Below are 17,909 nucleotides of genomic sequence, written 5' to 3'. Positions count from 1 at the left end.
ACATATGCAGGACACAAGCTACATGATGCTACAACGCATCAAGGTAAACCTAAATGCTTTGTTAATCGTTTATTTACCCTAAGCATGACCTCTGGTGAAAGAAAAATAAATAAATAAAATAAAATAAAAAATAATAAAAAATTATACATAAATATAAATTAACAAATTAAAATAATTTTTTATACATATAAATATAATAACATACAGATGATTAAAAAAAAATCTAAATAAATAAAACAAAAATCACAACTAACAAATAGCACCAAGTAAATTGGCAACTCACAAAACTGCCATACACAGAATTCAACAAAAATCATCATTTCTTTCTTGTTAAAAATCAGTGAAATGATACAATGTCCTACTCGATATAATAAAAATCAAGGTCTCATCTTAAATCAACTATAGGCAGTACACACACACACACATATATATATATATATATATATAAAAAAGACTTGAATATTAATGAATTAGGCTATGAGAGAAATTATATAGCACAATGAAACAAGCATGCGTCTAACATAGGAATATGATTTTCAACACTTAGTTCAAGTTTAATTTGAATAATGACTGTTAGTTCAGAAATCTCTCTCTTTCACGCTCTGTGAATACCTTTTTTTCTATTTGATTTTAATCTGATGAAGTAAACAAAAATGTATGCAACTAGTTCATCATCATCATCAAATTCCTGCCATGTACCCACAAGGAGTGTACAGGATATGACAATACTACATGAAAAAAATTACATCATTACTAACTTCCTATCTACAATTTTCCGCCAAGTCAGTCTGTTACTTCTCCAACATTATCAGATCTTATATTTCTATTGTCTAAGGCACTTTGTACCATATTAATCCACCTATATCTTGGTCTTCCTCTGGGTCGTTTTGCTGCCAACCCGGCAGAGAACACTTGATTTGCTAATCTTTCTTCGCCCATTCTGTTTAAGTGACCATACCACCTGAGATTAGCTCTGCTAAAGCATTCCTGGATGCTCACAATGTCAAGTTCTTTCCTAATATCCTTGTTTTTAATATGATATTGCCATTGATGCCATCTGTCCACCCTCTTTCTCAGGACTCTCATATCTGCGGTCTCTAGTCTCTGGTCAAGTATTTTACTTCTGACCCAGCTCTCAGATCCATAAGTTAAAACTGGTTTGAACACTGTCTTGTATACAGCTAATTTAGTGTTCCGACTAATTTCTCTCTTATTCCATATGAATTTATTCAATTGACTTCCCACCATACCAGCTTTGCTGATTCTGTTGTCTATTTCTATATTTATTTCTATCTTCACTAAGTAGCTGAAATGTTTTACTTGTTCCACAGGTTCTCCATTCACAACACGGTTGACATTTTCAATGATTCTGCCTATTTTCATTGTCTTTGTCTTTTTATTGCTGACCTTCATACCATATCTATTACAACAGCTATTCAATTTAGTCAGAGAATCTTGCAGACTTGTAGCAGATTTATTTAAAAGTATAACATCATCTGCATAAAGCAAAGAGCTGACATTAACATTTCCAATTTTGATATCAGGTTTAATACCACTTTCCTTCATAATGTGATCCATATAGATAATGAATAACAGAGGGGATAATGTACATCCTTGTCTCACACCAGATTTAACATTAAACCATCTTCCTGTACTTCCTTCAATTCTAACTGCTGACTTACAACTCAAATAAAGACTAAGTATCGCTTGATATAATGCCCTATTGACACCATATAACTGCAGCGTATTGAATAGCTTCTCTCTTGGCACCTTGTCATATGCCTTTTCCAAATCAACAAAACTTAAATACAAATCTTTGTTATATTCCCATGATTTCTCCACTATTTGTCGTAAAGTGAAGATCTGATCCTGACAGCCTCTATTTGGCCTGAATCCAGCTTGTTCTTCACCAAGCTTTTCTTCCACAATTCATCTCAACCGTTTCTCAAGTATACTTGCATAGATCTTGCCAGGAACACTCAGTAGGGAAATACCTCTGTAATTCTCACATTCGGTTTTATTTCCCTTTTTATATATAGGTACTATGAGAGCTCTACTCCAATCATCGGGAATTCGTCCCTCTGTCCAGGCTTTCTGCACTATGCAGTGCAGCTACTGTAAGACTCTTATACCATACTTCAGCATTTCTGGTCAAATATCATCTACTCCTGCTGCCTTTCCACATTTCAAGCCTCTGATGGGTTTTTCTACTTCAAGTATGGATATGTATTCCTGACTGTATGCCTGGTCAGTACCACTATGCTGTCATCACTGTTTGTTTCATTTAGCAGTTTTTCAATCAGTTATTACTCCATACTTCAAGGATATCTTTTTCTCCAGTTTTCATGTCACCTTTATCATCTCTAACTCCTTTTACAGCACTCTTTCCTCCATTCCTAAGTTTCTTCAACAACCTCCAGAATATTTTGCCACCTTCTTGATATTTATTTTCTATATTCTTGCCAAAGTCCTCCCATGACTTTTGTTTAGCTAGTTTTACACAGTGTTTAGCATTCTTGCATTTGTCTCTGTATTCTCTAAGAGCACAGGCTGACTTATTTGCCAGGAACTTTTGATAGGCTTTCTTCTTTTCCTTCACTGCCTCTTTAACTTCCTGTGTCCACCATGGAGTTCTAATTTTTGTATCCTTACAGACAACTTCACCACATGCCTCTCTAGCTGAATCAATCAAGGCTTTCTTCAAGGCTTGCCACTGAATCTCCACGTTTGATTCCTGTTTTACATTTGATTACAGTTCACTTCTGAGAGCTACTCAACTTTTATTCGCTTTAAAACTTTCTTACATGTTATTCTTTTCAATATGAAATTCAATTTTATCCTGCTCAAGACTAAATAGCGATCACTTCCAATTTCAAATCCTCTGCACACTCTGGTGTCCTTCACCAGGGAGAAAACATCACTATCAACAATAACATAATCAATGAGACTTTTCTTATTCCTTGCCTCCATGTTAATTTGTGCATGTTTTTATGTTGGAACATGGTGTTAGTAATAACCAGTCCATGTCCTCAGCAGAAATCCAACAGATATTTGCCATTATTATTAGCTTTGCTCTTTTCTCTAAATTTTCCCAAAATATTTTTATATGTCTCACAATCCTTTCCTACTCTGCTATTTAGATCCCCAACAAGGACCAACTTTTCCTTTTTCATTGTGTCAGTTGCTTTTTGTAAAGCCTCAAAAAATTCCTGCACTTCTACCTTAGTAGAACCTTCTGTGGGACCATAGACACAAATACGTCTCTTTGTCCAGTTCCCCGTTCTCATATTTGCTCACATTACTCTACTTGAGACTGACTGCCATTCAAGAAGATTAGCCTCGTATTTTGTGTTGAATACTATGGCTACTCCTTCTTTTCCTTGATTGTCATTGCCTGAATATAACATTTTGTATTTATTGCTCAGAAAGATCTCACCAGTTTTTGTCTTTTTTGTTTCAGTCACCCCTATTATGTCGATCTGGTACTTATCTAATTCCTCAGCTAGCTCCATTTCTTTGCCATTCAGGCTTCTTATGTTGAGAGTACCGATCTTTAACTCTGGTAATGTTGAGTTGGGGTGTGTTTTCAGATTTGTTCCAGTAGCTGACTTTTCGCTATTCACCCTGGTTCCCTGGCAAAAACAACGGGGCCCTTGTTTAACCGGGCGACGCCCCAGCCGGCATGAAATTTTGTGATGTTGTACCATCATTTTTTATTTTGGTTTAACCAATAAGAATACAATTTGGTCTGCTAAATCCCAAATTGCCAGCCCATCCTCGTTCGTTCGGTAGCCGAGTAGATACCCAACAGGGTGCACCACGAGAAGGTGAGGATTGTACATTAGGTCAGAAGCCCTGGTAGGTTCTCTGCATTCCTTTAAAGGCTATGTGGAGGTCTCCTCTCAGTTATACAGCTTTGACCCTTAAGCACCCCATGTATGAAATAGTAATTTCATACCAAAAAAGTTGCACACGGTATACTTATCTGACACCAAAGAATGAAAAGTTCAGTAGTATATCAGGGCAAAGTAACTTGATATACTATAAACCTAATTAATGTTATAACAAGGCACTTGATCCTACCTATAGAAGTAGATCTATAACAGGCTGACATGGCTGTTCAAAAAAGGGTTATATACGAGGGATGTTCGATAGGTCCATGCAAAGTCTAAGAGATGGTGCCACCAGTACGTGTTGAGGTTATTTTTAGTTGCTGGCAACTGTTGGAGGATCACACACTAAGTTTCAGTCAGATAGATCTATTACTCTGTGTTTGGCATTTATATGAATCGATCAATGATTTGTGAAAAATGGATGAGAAAGAATTTCGTGTAGTGATTAAACATTTACTTTTTTGAAAGGCAAAACGGCTCAGGAAAGCTGAGCTTGATAAACATTATGGTGAATCTGCACCTTCGATTAGAACGGTTTATAAGTGGTTTAGTAATTTTCGAAGTGGCCATATGAGCACAAGTGACGCTCAGCGTTCTGGATGCCTTGTTGAGGTCACTACTCCAGAAATTATTGAAAAAATCCATGATATGATGGTGGATGATAAAAGAGTGAAAGTGCATGAAATTGCTAAGGCTGTGGGCATCTCAAATGACCTAATACATAATATTTTACATGAACATTTACATATGAGAATACTATCCGCAAGATGGATGCCATGTTTACTCACACTGGATCAAAAGCATTAACGTGTGAACTGTTGCAAGGACAGCTGGAAGCTGTTTCAATGGAATCCAGAGGAATTTTTGCATCATTTCGTAACAGTGGACGAAACATGAATTCATCACTACCAGCCTGAGACCAAGGAACAGTCAAAACAATGGATTGCAAGCCAGGAATCTGCACCAAAGAAAGCAAAAACCGTTCCTTCAGCAGGAAAGATTATAGCCACCGTCTTCTGGGATGCTAGACTTCTCTTCTTGGAAAAAGGCAAAACAATTACCGGAGTGTATTATGTGTCTTTGCTGGATCATTTAAATAATGAAATAAAGGAAAAACGATGACACTTGGTGAAAAAGAAGATCCTTTTTCATGACGACAACACACCCGCTCACTTTTCTGCAATTGTGACTGCAAAATTGTTCGATTTACGCTACGAAGTCCTTTCGCATCCCCCCCCCCTCCAGATTTGGCTCCCTCTGTTTCCAAACATGAAAAATTGGCTGGTAGGAAAGAGATTTTCATCAAACGATGAGGTGATTGCCAAAACAACTGCCTATTTTGAAGAGTTGGACAAATCATACTATATGGATGAGATCAAAAAACTCATCCATATATCAAAGAACATCGTTGGACTAAGTGTATAGACCTCAAAGAAGACTATGTTAAAAAATAAAAAATGTTTGTCCCAAAAAATTATGTTTTCTTCATTTTTGCATGGACTTATCGAACAACCCTCGTATATGTCATATATCAGGTTTGTTTGTGTGTGTGTGTGTGTGTGTGTGTGTAAGAATAGGAAACTCTGCCATCTCTATATGAGATCAAGTAACTCATCCTCAATTGGAAAGTTCCTATTATTAACATTCCTCATTTTCTAGATGGGATTTGATTTGAAGAGAGATCTTTCCATCCCTATAAAAGGCATCCCTGCTAATGACAATATGGAGACTATTATCTTTATATTGGTCCAAATTCTCTGTGTAGATTGCAAGCTATTATTTTGAAATAGGAATATACCTGAAATTCCCAATAAAATAAGAGAAAATATCTTTGATATGATCTTGTATTATCTATTTTCATATACTTCTCACACATTTTCTAGTTAGAAACTTCAAATTCTTATCAACTCAAAGTTCATATCCTCTGGTTGAATGAGCAAACTTAATCTGGAATTTTACTTAAAATACAAAAATGAGTAATGTCTTCACATAAGCAATTCATTTGTTTAGTGCTTTTTCCATCCCTTCCTTTAGTGACAAATCTAATCACTGGTTGGCATTCCAGTTGGGTCAGATTTCTTGAATATTTTCTCTACCTATTAAGCAGTGCAACATCATATTGAGTACACAATATTTATGTCAAGGTATGTGATTTATTGAGTTATCTACAAATTTACAACTGTTTAATCATTCAGTGTATTATAAAGACATTTATAATAGAAAAACAGCCTCTTAAATTTCAGTCTTAATCCCTTAATAGTTGTTGGAAAAAGAAGCAGAAACGAAGAGTAAGAAAATAAAGATCATGAGTCTGCTGCCTTGGTATGATAGGAGAGAACTGAGAAGAAGGGCCATTATTGCCAATGAGAAGATTGTGTAGGAAGAATGGTGTGCAGTTTATAGATGTGTGGAGTGAATTTGATGGACGAAACAACCTGTATATATATGCCTGATGGACTGCACTTGAATGGTTTGGAGTTAGATGTTTGGACAAAGTGTTGTTCAGTGAGAGTTTAGAAGTGTAAAACCAGAGAAACTAAGGGTGAAGAAATCAAGCATGAGTTCAGCCACCCATGGGATAAATGAGAATGAATGAATGTATGAATGATTGTGAACAGCTGGGTACAGTTTCCCAGGTTTCAAATCTGAATGGGCAGGGAATGCCATTATGTAAGGATAATTATGTTGGCCAAAGGGGATGTTGAAATGCATGTACATGAATGCCCAAAGTATCAGAAATAAAGGAGAGGAGTTACTGGCATTGATCAGATTGACTTGGCCAAAAATTATTGGGATCAGTGAGACCTGGTTGTCAGAATATGATGTAGTTACAGGAGAATGTAATGGATATTGTATTTTCAGAGAAGATAATTGAAATAGGACAGGAGAAGGGATATTATTAGTAATAGCTGATGAACTTCAATCAACAAAAATAGAAGTTAAGGAAGATTGTAGATCTGAGGGAAATGGTTCATTTGAGACATGTCTCAAATGAACCATTTGAATTAGTGCTTGGAGATAGAGGCCAATAGGACAAAATATATTGTTGGTTGCTGCTTTAGTTCTGGGGGGGGGGGGGTCCAGAAGAAGTGGATGACATGCATCTGTAGATTAGCACAATAAGTGCAGGCAGCAATAGATTGGAAGGAGAAAAGGGCACAGGGCAAAATGGAAATGGAATTTGTAGTCACTAAGGGATAATTACCTGAAACTGCAAGTGATGAAGGGGACAAGGGTTTTGAAAGTGTTGGATCTAGTAATAGCATTAGAAGATCTATCTATAACTACAGGAGCAACTCTACCTCCAATTGGGGAACATGACCATGAAGTCTTGTCCTGGGAGGTTGTTCAACATGTGGAATTTTCTGTCAAGAAAGAGTTTATGTGGAACTACAAACTGGCAGTTATGACAAACTTAGGAGGCAACTTGGAATGAATGTCATTAGTGCATGCGAAGTGGCTGAGGACTGTTTGAGTGAGGCACTATCAGACTGTATGCCAAGGGTCGGGAGGATAAACCGAATAGGGATTAAATGGATGACTAGCAATATGAAGCAGGAGCTGCAAAAAAGGAAAGCATTGTGGAAGGAATATACACAAGATGATCAGTATAAAGCACAAGCAAGGGGAACTAATATGGCAAGGAAGGCTAAATCAGATTTTTAGAGAAAATTACCTAAGAAGGCCAAAGTAAATCCAAAAGTGTTTTATAGCTACGTAACAAGTAAGAGAATGAATGATTATAGAAAGATAACTTTACTCAGTGCTGATGGTAAGAAAGTGACAGAAGCAAAAGAAATAGTTCAGTTTGTTAAGTGATAAATTTGCAAGGATATATCATCCAGGTGGTGATGGTGACTTGACAGTTGCTATTATGACAGAAACTGATGTGAGAATTGAGGTAGATGGAATGCAATATTTAATGTATTGAAAAATATCAATATGAACACAGTAGTGAGCCCGGACAGTATGTCCTCTCTCATATGCTATGAGAATGGGCAAGTGAATTGGCAGTATCACTGACAAAGTTGTTCGATCTAAGTTTTAGCTCTGACAAGGTTCCAAGTGAATGGAAAGAGGGTAAGATAATTCCATTACATAAAGGTGGCTCCAAGACAGAAGTAGTAAATTAGAGACCAATTGGTATCTCTGGAGTGGTAGTTAAAGTATTGTAAAAGTTGGTAAAAAGTAAAATTCAGGAATGAGTAGATAGGAATATGATACACTATAGCGAACAGCATGGTTTTGTAAAAGGAATGTCCTGCCTTATTAATTTATTCACATTTTATAAGGTGGCAGCAAAATGGATAAAAGAAATGGCTACACTATAACTGCTGGACTTTGCAAAAGGCATTTGACAGAATACCACATGAAAAGTTATTACATAAGTTGAAGCTAATAGGAATGAATATGAGGTTGGTTGCATGGATAGGGGAGTGGTTGATGGACAGAGGGTGGTGTATGGTGGAGTGGAATCAAAGCAAATGAGGGCAACTAGTGGAGATCGACGGGCTCTGTACTAGGACAACTACTCTTTAATTTGTACATTAATGATATACCAAAAGATCTGAGAGGGAGGATATTCAGTTGTTTGCCAATGACACAAACCTGGAGAGGGCAATAGTTGATAAAGATATCTTGCAGGATGACTTAAATAAATTGGCAGCATGGCCAAAGGACAATTGTTGTCAATTTAGTGTTTTAAAATGTAAGGTAATGCACATTTTAGGATGAAAGGATTATATACTTTGTATCATACTGATGGTACTAGATTACAGGAAAGTGATGAGGCTAGAGATCTTGGGTTGATGGTGGATAGAGATTTGAAACTTAGAAGACATATTGCAAGATTTGGCAAAATAGCTCAGAGAATTACTTGGAAGTTGAAGAACATGCTGACAAGTAAAGATAAGGAGGTTATTATCCCTCTTTATAAGGCTATGATTCAGCTACATGTGAACTACTGTGTATAGATTTGGTCACCTGTATTTCTAGCAGACCAGAAGGTGATGGAGAGGATTCAGAGATGAGTCACCAAGCTCTTAACAAGTCCATGGAATGTTTCCTATGAGGATAGATTGAAGGTGTGTGTGTGTAGGGGTTGCAGAGTTTAGCTGACAGGCAGAAGAGATGGGGATATGATAGAAACTTGTAAGTTACTAAAGATTCTATAAGATTGAAAAAAAAAAAAAAAAAATTCCGATACTCGCAAAGTAGGGGAAAAACAAAAGGTCACACTTGGAAGTTGTCTAAGAGTGTAGTTAGTAAGGAGGTGTGGACTAGGTTCCTTACTTGGAGAGTGGTGAATGAGTGGAATGAATGGAATGAATTGTCAAAGGTGGTTGTGAGCATCCCAACAAAGTTTCAGGAGATGTATGATAAGTATTTATTAATGGATAGTGTGGATGTCCCATGTTGAGTCTTTTGACTCCATAGAGTACCTATTCTATCCTATTCTCTCAGCCATATGGCTGGTGGGGGTAGCTATATGCTACCATACTAGGGAGATGTTTATGAGCAAGGTGGTTTCCCACTGCCTTCCTTGCCATAGTATATTTTATGACTGTAGCCATGTGTGTTCACAGATCCAGTTTGCTTGCTTGAGGAATGAAAAAAACCCCAGATAAACTGGTGGGAAAAACCCTGCTGTCCATGCCCAAGACATGCTAACTTGGCTATGGGGAAGATCCTTAAGCTCCTCACATCTCTGACAGGAATCGAACCTAGGACACTCCTTCCCCAGGCATATGGTTGCGAAGCGCATGCCACTAGGCTAACCATGCAGACATGGAGACCTGTATAAATAATAACAACAATAATAATATTTTGCTACTTCAAAAAAAAGGTTATATATATATATATATATATATATATATATATTATAAACTCTACACACACAAAGGGGAGTCGTGAAAGTGCTGATAAACACCTAGAAAAAAATTATATACCCCCCCCCATCAATATAGTAATCATCATAACTCTAATTACGGGTATAGACCATATTTGTCTGTTCTGGTCTCATTATCCATCCAGTATCCTCCTTTTTTTGAGGTCTCCCTCTGCCTTCTCTTTCTAATTGGCTTATATTTTAGTATTTGTTCAGGATATTGGGTGTTGGCCATTGTTTACATGCTCTTAATGGATATTTTTTGTTTATAATTATTTAGTTTTTCTTCTATTGATTTTGTTTTCAGTTCTTTTAAAATGTCTTCGTTCCTTTTTTTGGTCTAATAATGTGCATTTTGCAGTTTTTCTCATAAATCTCATTTCTTTGTTTATCTTGTTTGTTTATTGCCCAAATTTCACTGCCATATAGTAATGTGGGCACTGCTAAAATATTGTATATTTTCAAGCGTGTTTCTTTTTGTACTATATTTGGATTGAGTGTTCTATTTATCAGGCCTATAATCTTTAAAAATTTTGAAGTTTTTAATTTTATGTCTTTTTCTCCTTCATATGATATTCACATCCGAGATAACTTAAAGTATTTTTCTGTTCCATTATTTTATTATAAATAACTATTTTACTTCTAACTGGAGTTTGTCCACAGAATGCCATTGTTTTATCTATGGAAATTTTCATTCCAAACTGTTCTATTATAGTGTTTAAATTATATATTGCTCTTCGTAAATTGTCTTCTTTATCTGATATTATTACATAATCAATATAGTAATGTTTTAATAAAAATATTGAAAAAAAAAAAAAAAAGCAAAGAAGAAAACATACTTTATTCTCTCTTTTGTTTCTTTATCTTCCTTTAATTTGTACAAATCGGTATTTTCCTATTCAATGAAAAAAAAAAAAAAACATGTATTGATACATTTTAATATGCACAAGTGAATCGTAAAAAATAAAATAAAAATAAAAACATTAAATGTGTACAATTTAATGGTATATACACTGCTTAGAACAAAGTCAATGGATACCATAGTGTGAGGAAGAAACAGTCATGGTGCCCACTTTAATAAGATGTAGGATCTCCTTTTGCTACGCTGACTGTAGCAATCCTACAGGGCATACTTTCCACAGGTGTACAATAGCGGTTGATAAGAATTTTGAACCATTCTTACCATTCTTCCTGTAGGCATGTAATTAGGCACTGGACCTCATTATAACAGTTCATCTCCAAATGTTCAACAGGATTGAGATCAGGGGCTTTGTGGAGGCATTCATGTCCACAAATGACACAGGTACAGCAACATGACAGTGCACTGTCTTGCTAAAAGAGACAATGGTCAGTTCTGTAGAAATATCACAAACAAGAAAGCATTGCATTGTCCAGAAGGTTCAGATACATCTCAGAGTATAATGTTTGTGACACCACAAACAGAAATCTGAAGCCAAACCAGGAAAAACGGGATCAAACCATCACAATGCCATTTCCAAATTTCATAGTAGGGATTATACATTCTGCTTGGTGGATGGCAGAGCGTGATTTGTCACTACATAACACAGTTTTCCAAGCTTTCACATCCCACTGTACATGCTCTTGCCTACTGAAGACAGTGCTGTATGTTGGTTCGGGAAATGTGGGACTTGCATATTGCAGTCCTACCATCTAAACCCATGTTGTGAGCCTTGGTTCTGAATGTTTTTTGCAGATTTTTGTTACAGTCGATGCTACAAACCTGGTACTCTGCATTCAATGTGTTGGCCAAAGAAGGACAATTTTTACATATTATCCTTCGTAGCACCCTACAATAATATTCGGTGAGTGTGTGTGTGGGGGGGGTCATTCACTGTAGCACTTGTAATTGACTTCCTGCGTTTCCATCTCAGTATGGTATCAATGATTGGGAAGGCCAAATTTGTCAACAATTTGCTGAACAGATAGGCCTGTAACATGGCATCCTATCACAAAGCTGCTTTCAAACTCTGTCATCTCCCCCTCTCACAGCAATTTCACTCAGACACAGATTTGGGAGCATTATATTACCTCAAAATTATACCAGCTACAAACACAACTCATTATATGGCATGACATCATATCTTGCCCATGGGGGGGGGGGCGTTGACTTCTCTCGACACAGTGTATAACTACCCCATTTCCTTTACATGTTAGGTCCAATGGCTGGTTATAGAGAAGCCACCTTCTTACAAACCTGATTTTGTTAATGACAGATTGATTATACTACCTCCATTGTCTGCCAGTGCATGTGTGTGTGTGCATGTGTTGTTTATTCTCTAATTTGTTAATTTTAATTTTTTGGGGGGGGGGAGAGTTTACAAGAATAAAATCCTACTTCCTGTATATGAGAGATACTTATTCACATCTTTATCACAATCAGATATACTACAGAGTTGTTTTAAAACATTCAGTAATATTTCAAATATTGCATAACAATGTAAGAACTTCACAATATAATGCTTCCACAAATTAAAACTGATTAAAACATATTATTGAAAAGAAAGAACAATAAATACTAATTTATTCTTTTATAGCCAAGTAGCAAACCATTTGCATTTGAAACTTATATTATTAACAAAATGTTTTAGGTTTCAAAGGCAAAATGAAGATGATATCCTGACAGGAATAGAAACAGAAGGGTACAGCGTTTTTCACAAGTACGGAAAGGACAGGAAGGGGAGAGCTGCTGATGATAGAAAGGGAATTATGTTCACATAAGGTAGATATGAAAGAGGGAAATAGCAGCAATGTGGTGTAAGGTGGAGATTGACAAGAAGAGATATATAGTTGGATGTTGCTATAAGCCAGCCAATGTGGAAGATGATGAAGAAATGTATAAGCAACTTGGGTTAGTGATCTCTTTATTCTAGCCTATATTGGAATGAAGAGAGCATTTGTGAATAAGATAAATGAATTTCTCGAGTTCTTGAGAGACAACTATCTTAGGCAGCATCTAAAGGAGGATACGCAAGAATCAAGCGGTTCAGATCTGATAATTTCATCAGCTCATGTAATTGTGAGTGGGGTTTAACACTTCTTCCAGTGGGTGAGTGATCACCTGGGTTGTGGCTAGTCATATGAAGACTTCTGTGAGGAAAGGACATATGTGGAAGTACATAGACCCTTAATCCAGCAGTATCCATAAAAGTGACCTTCATATGACATATGTACCTTCTTCCACACTGTCACCTAGGCATAAATACTGTCTTATTTCAGACAATCTCGGATTAGGAAATATAATCACAAATTCTCTTTTATAGTGAAATCAATTTTTTTCTAATTGTCTTACAACAAAATGAATGTCTCAGGAAAATTTGTATTCTTCTTCATTTGCTTGACTTTACAGTTCATTTTAACTTCACTTGTTTCTGAATCATAATAATTCTTTGTTATTAATTCATTTGCTTGACTTTACAGTTCAGTTTTAACTTTACTTGTTTCTGAATCATAATCTCACACACACACACACACACACACACACACACACACACACACACACACACACACACACACACACACACACACACACACACACAAACTGGCAGAAATGATACTGTAATACTTAATTTACAAAACTAAACATTTGCATAGCTGACATTCATTAGTTTATGTCTTTATCTAAGCACTTAAGTCTTTTCCTTTAGGCATCTTCACCAAGCATATCTTATAAATGCCTAGATTATGCTTGAAGTGAAACACTGCAAATACAGGCAGTCCATGACTTATGTAAATTCAAACTTAGCACGCATTACCCTGAAATGGGCATGAAAAAAATTCAAGTTATAACTTACATGTCTGCTACTCACATTCTGTCCAATGGTAGTTGTCCACAAGACAGACACAATCTATGTGGTGCATGTGTGTACCTTCCTTACTATTGAACATGCTGTGCATTTGTATTCATACACTTTCATAAATTTCAGTGTTTTTGTGTACTGATGTAGATTACAATCATGACTGGAAAAAAAAAAATAGAAGTATTTTTTATGTAAAACATAAAAAAGAATAGAAGTCGAAAAAGTAAATTCATGCATAAACACATCAAAATTGATCTAGAGATGAAAATAATAATGAAAAAAATTATTTCATACTTATCTGATAATTATCTTTTAAAGAATTCTATATCAGCTACATAATGTGCTGCACATTTAGAAGTTTTCAAAGTTGATTTTTGTGTCACAACAAGCATGAAAAATGTCTTTACCATAAGTTCCTTTTGCTATGTGCATACACACACCGCTCTTGAATGAGATGCTTCTGTAACATACAATCCATAACCTAATGCTTTTTCATGACAAAAATTTCCAGCTAACATTGGTAAAGACATGTTTAATGCGAATAGGTGGATAAAGCAATTGGAGGATGGATCCTAATACAAAAGTTCAAAAAGAAATTAGATGACACTTTTAGCCTGTTATTGAGAGCTTTAAGAAGAGAAGAAAGAAAGAAGCTGCTATTCAGGCATCTCTTGATAATTTCATACAGAATGTTGAAAGCCAAATTAAACTTTTTTTCTTCTGTTTTCTCATGCTATTTATACTTTAGTATGTTACTGTGTATAGATACTGAAATCTAATTTGTGTGTGTGTGCATCCTGTGAATGCAACTAATAAAAGTAACCTTTAAAACATGTTAATACACTACTGCATACACGTGCTGTAAAACATAAAAGCAGAAGGTAGTAATTAACTGGTGAGGAGGATTAAATCTGGCTTAAGTAAAATCCAAGTTGTGTAAAGGTTTACAGACCATAACCCTCATGTAAGTCAGGGACTGTCTGTATTTAATTCTGTCATTTAAATTAAGTATTACATTTCTAACAGTCACATCCCAAAAAACTGATATAAATAATTTCCCTATGAAAAAAAAAAACTTAAGCAATTTAAAACACAATGCATAGTTATAAGAAATTCAAATTGAAGCACATTTAATCATTCACCTCAATTATATTATTTTCACTTTTTTATTTATTCTTTGTATTCTTAAATAACAGAGATATTATATGGATTAAAATTATACATACTTGAATCTCTTCTGGACCATCATCATACTGCTTTCTTAGTTCTTGCATAATGCTACTGCTAAGAGCCCGTTTCTTAGCACGTTCAAGTAACCTCTGTTGCCTTTCCTGATGTGTTTCATCACCATCTAATTTTAATGAATTAAAAAAAAAATGGACATCAGATAATTTACAAGAGACATGAAAATCTCAAACAGAATGTGAGGCCAAGGCACCTCAATTTCTGAAGTACCAGAAATAAGATCTATAACAAATTTATAACAAATTTAAGGGGTGCTTAAGGGTCAAAGCTGTATAACTGAGAGGAGACCTCCACATAGCCTTTAAAGGAATGCGGAGAACCGACCAGGACTTCTGACCTAATGTCCAATCCTCACCTTCTCGTGGTGCACCCTGTTGGGTATCTACTTTGATACTGAACGAACGAGGATGGGCTGGCAATTTGGGATTTAGCCGACCAAATTGTATTCTTATTGGTTAAACCAAAATAAAAAATGATGGTACAACATGACAAAATTTCATGCCGGCTGGGGCGTCGCCCGGTTAAACAAGGCCCCCGTTGTTTTCGCCAGGGAACCAGGGCGAACAGCGAAAAGTCAGCTACTGGAACAAATCTGAAAACAAACCCCAACTCAACATCACCAGAGTTAAAGATCGGTACTATCAATGTAAGAAGCCTGAATGGCAAAGAAATGGAGCTAGCTGAGGAATTAGATAAGTACCAGATCGACATAATAGGGGTGACTGAAACAAAAAAGACCAAAACTGGTGAGATCTTTCTGAGCAATAAATACAAAATTTTATATTCAGGCAATAACAATCAAGGAAAAGAAGGGGTAGCCATAGTATTCAACACAAAATACGAGGCTAATCTTCTTGAATGGCAGTCAGTCTCAAGTAGAGTAATGTGGGCAAATATGAGAATGGGGAACTGGACAATGAGACTTATTTGTGCCTATGGTCCCACAGAAGGTTCTACTAAGGTAGAAGTGGAGGAATTTTTTGAGGCTTTAGAAAAAGCAACTGACACAATGAAAAAGGAAAAGTTGGTCCTTGTTGGGGATCTAAATAGTAGAGTAGGAAATGATTGTGAGACATACAAAAATATTTTGGGAAAATTTGGAGAAAAGAGCAAAGCTAATAATAATGGCAAATATCTGTTGGATTTCTGCTCAGGACATGGACTGGTTATTACTAACACCATGTTCCAACATAAAAATGTGCACAAATTCACATGGAGAGAAGAGGCTAGGAATAAGAAAAGTCTCATTGACTATGTTATTGTTGATAGTGATGTTTTCTCCCTGGTGCAGGACACCAGAGTGTACAGGGGATTTGAAATTGGAAGTGATCACTATTTAGTCTTGAGCAGGATAAAAATTGAATTTCATATTGAAAAGAATAACATGTAAGAAAGTTTTAAAGCGAATAAAAGTTGAGCAGCTCTCAGATGTAAACTGTAGACTAAAATACAGAAATATTATTGAAAAGAAAATGAAAGAGTTTGAGAACAGGAATCAAACCTTGGAGATTCAGTGGCAAACTCTGAAGGAAACATTGATTGATTCTGCCAGAGAGGCATGTGGTGAGGTTGTGTGCAAAGATAAAAAAATCAGAACTCCCTGGTGGACACAGGAAGTTAAAGAGGCAGTGAAGGAAAAGAAGAAAGCATATCAAAAGTTCCTGGCAAATAAGTCAGCTTTTACTCTTACAGAATACAGAGACAAATGTAAGAAAGCTAAACAGTGTGTAAAACTAGCTAAACAAAAGTCATGGGAGGACTTTGGCAAGAATATAGAAAATAAATATCAAGAAGGTGGCAAAATATTCTGGAGGTTGTTGAAGAAGCTTAGGAATGGAGGAAAGAGTGCTGTAAAAGGAGTTAGAGATGATAAAGGTGACATGAAAACAGGAGAAAAAGATATCCTTGAAGTATGGAGTAATTACTTGGAAAAACTGCTAAATGAAACAAGCAGTGATGACAGCACAGTGATAAAAAACACCGACCAGGCATGCAGTCAGGAATACATATCCATACTTGAAGTAGAAAAAGCCATCAAAGGCTTGAAATGTGGAAAGGCAGCAGGAGTAGATGATATTCGACCAGAAATGCTAAAGTATGGTGGTATAAGAGTCTTACAGTGGCTGCACTGCATAGTTCAGAAAGCCTGGACAGAGGGACGAATTCCCGATGATTGGAGTAGAGCTCTCATAGTACCCATATATAAAAAGGGAAATAAAACTGCATGTGAGAATTACAGAGGTATTTCCCTACTGAGTGTTCCTGGCAAGATCTATGCAAGTATACTTGAGAAACGGTTGAGAAGAATTGTGGAAGAAAATCTTGGTGAAGAACAAGCGGGATTCAGGCCAAATAGAGGCTGTCAGGATCAGATCTTCACTTTATGACAAATAGTCGAGAAAGCATGGGAATATAACAAAGATCTGTATTTAAGTTTTGTCGATTTTGAAAAGGCATATGACAAGGTGCCAAGAGAGAAGCTATTCAATACGCTGCAGTTATATGGTGTCAATGGGGCATTATATCAAGCAATACTTAGTCTTTATTTGAGTTGTGAGTCAGCAGTTAGAATTGAAGGAAGTACAGGAAGATGGTTTAATGTTAAATCTGGTGTGAGACAAGGATGTACATTATCCCCTCTGTTATTCATTATCTATATGGATCACATTATGAAGGAATGTGGTATTAAACCTGATATCAAAATTGGAGATGTTAATGTCAGCTCTTTGCTTTATGCGGTGATGTTATACTTCTAAATAAATCCGCTACAAGTCTGCAAGATTCTCTGACTAAATTGAATAGCTGTTGTAATAGATATGGTATGAAGGTCAGCAATAAAAAGACAAAGACAATGAAAATAGGCAAAATCATTGAAAATGTCAACTGTGTTGTGAATGGAGAACCTGTGGAACAAGTAAAACATTTCAGCTACTTAGGCACAATTTTTACTGAAGATGGTAAACTAAATATAGAAATAGACAACAGAATCAGCAAAGCTGGTATCGTGGGAAGTCAATTGAATAAATTCATATGGAATAAGAAAGAAATTAGTCGGAACACTAAATT

At 36.0% G+C, this 17,909-nt stretch overlaps 1 protein-coding gene across 2 annotated transcripts in view; it reads right to left on the bottom strand.

Moving 5' to 3' along the window:
- The window catches only part of LOC150110201 (neuroguidin), a 176,128-nt gene that overhangs the window by 92,651 nt on the left and 65,568 nt on the right, over positions 1–17,909 (bottom strand). For both annotated transcript variants that reach the window (XM_090392175.1, XM_090392167.1), the window contains exons 7-8: positions 14,825–14,949; positions 10,620–10,675 (exon numbers count right to left, since the gene is read on the bottom strand). In XM_090392175.1, the coding sequence (XP_090248301.1) occupies positions 10,620–10,675; positions 14,825–14,949 (181 nt within the window). The remainder of the gene's footprint in view (positions 1–10,619; positions 10,676–14,824; positions 14,950–17,909) is intronic.

The sequence above is a fragment of the Typopeltis vanoorti genome, chromosome 1 (genome assembly GCF_054136105.1).
Source record: "Typopeltis vanoorti isolate ZY-2024b chromosome 1, IOZ_Tvanoo_1.0, whole genome shotgun sequence".
Lineage (NCBI taxonomy): Eukaryota > Metazoa > Arthropoda > Arachnida > Uropygi > Thelyphonidae > Typopeltis > Typopeltis vanoorti.
Note: the sequence above shows the minus strand (reverse complement) of the source record. Positions and strands in the feature narration are given on the sequence as shown.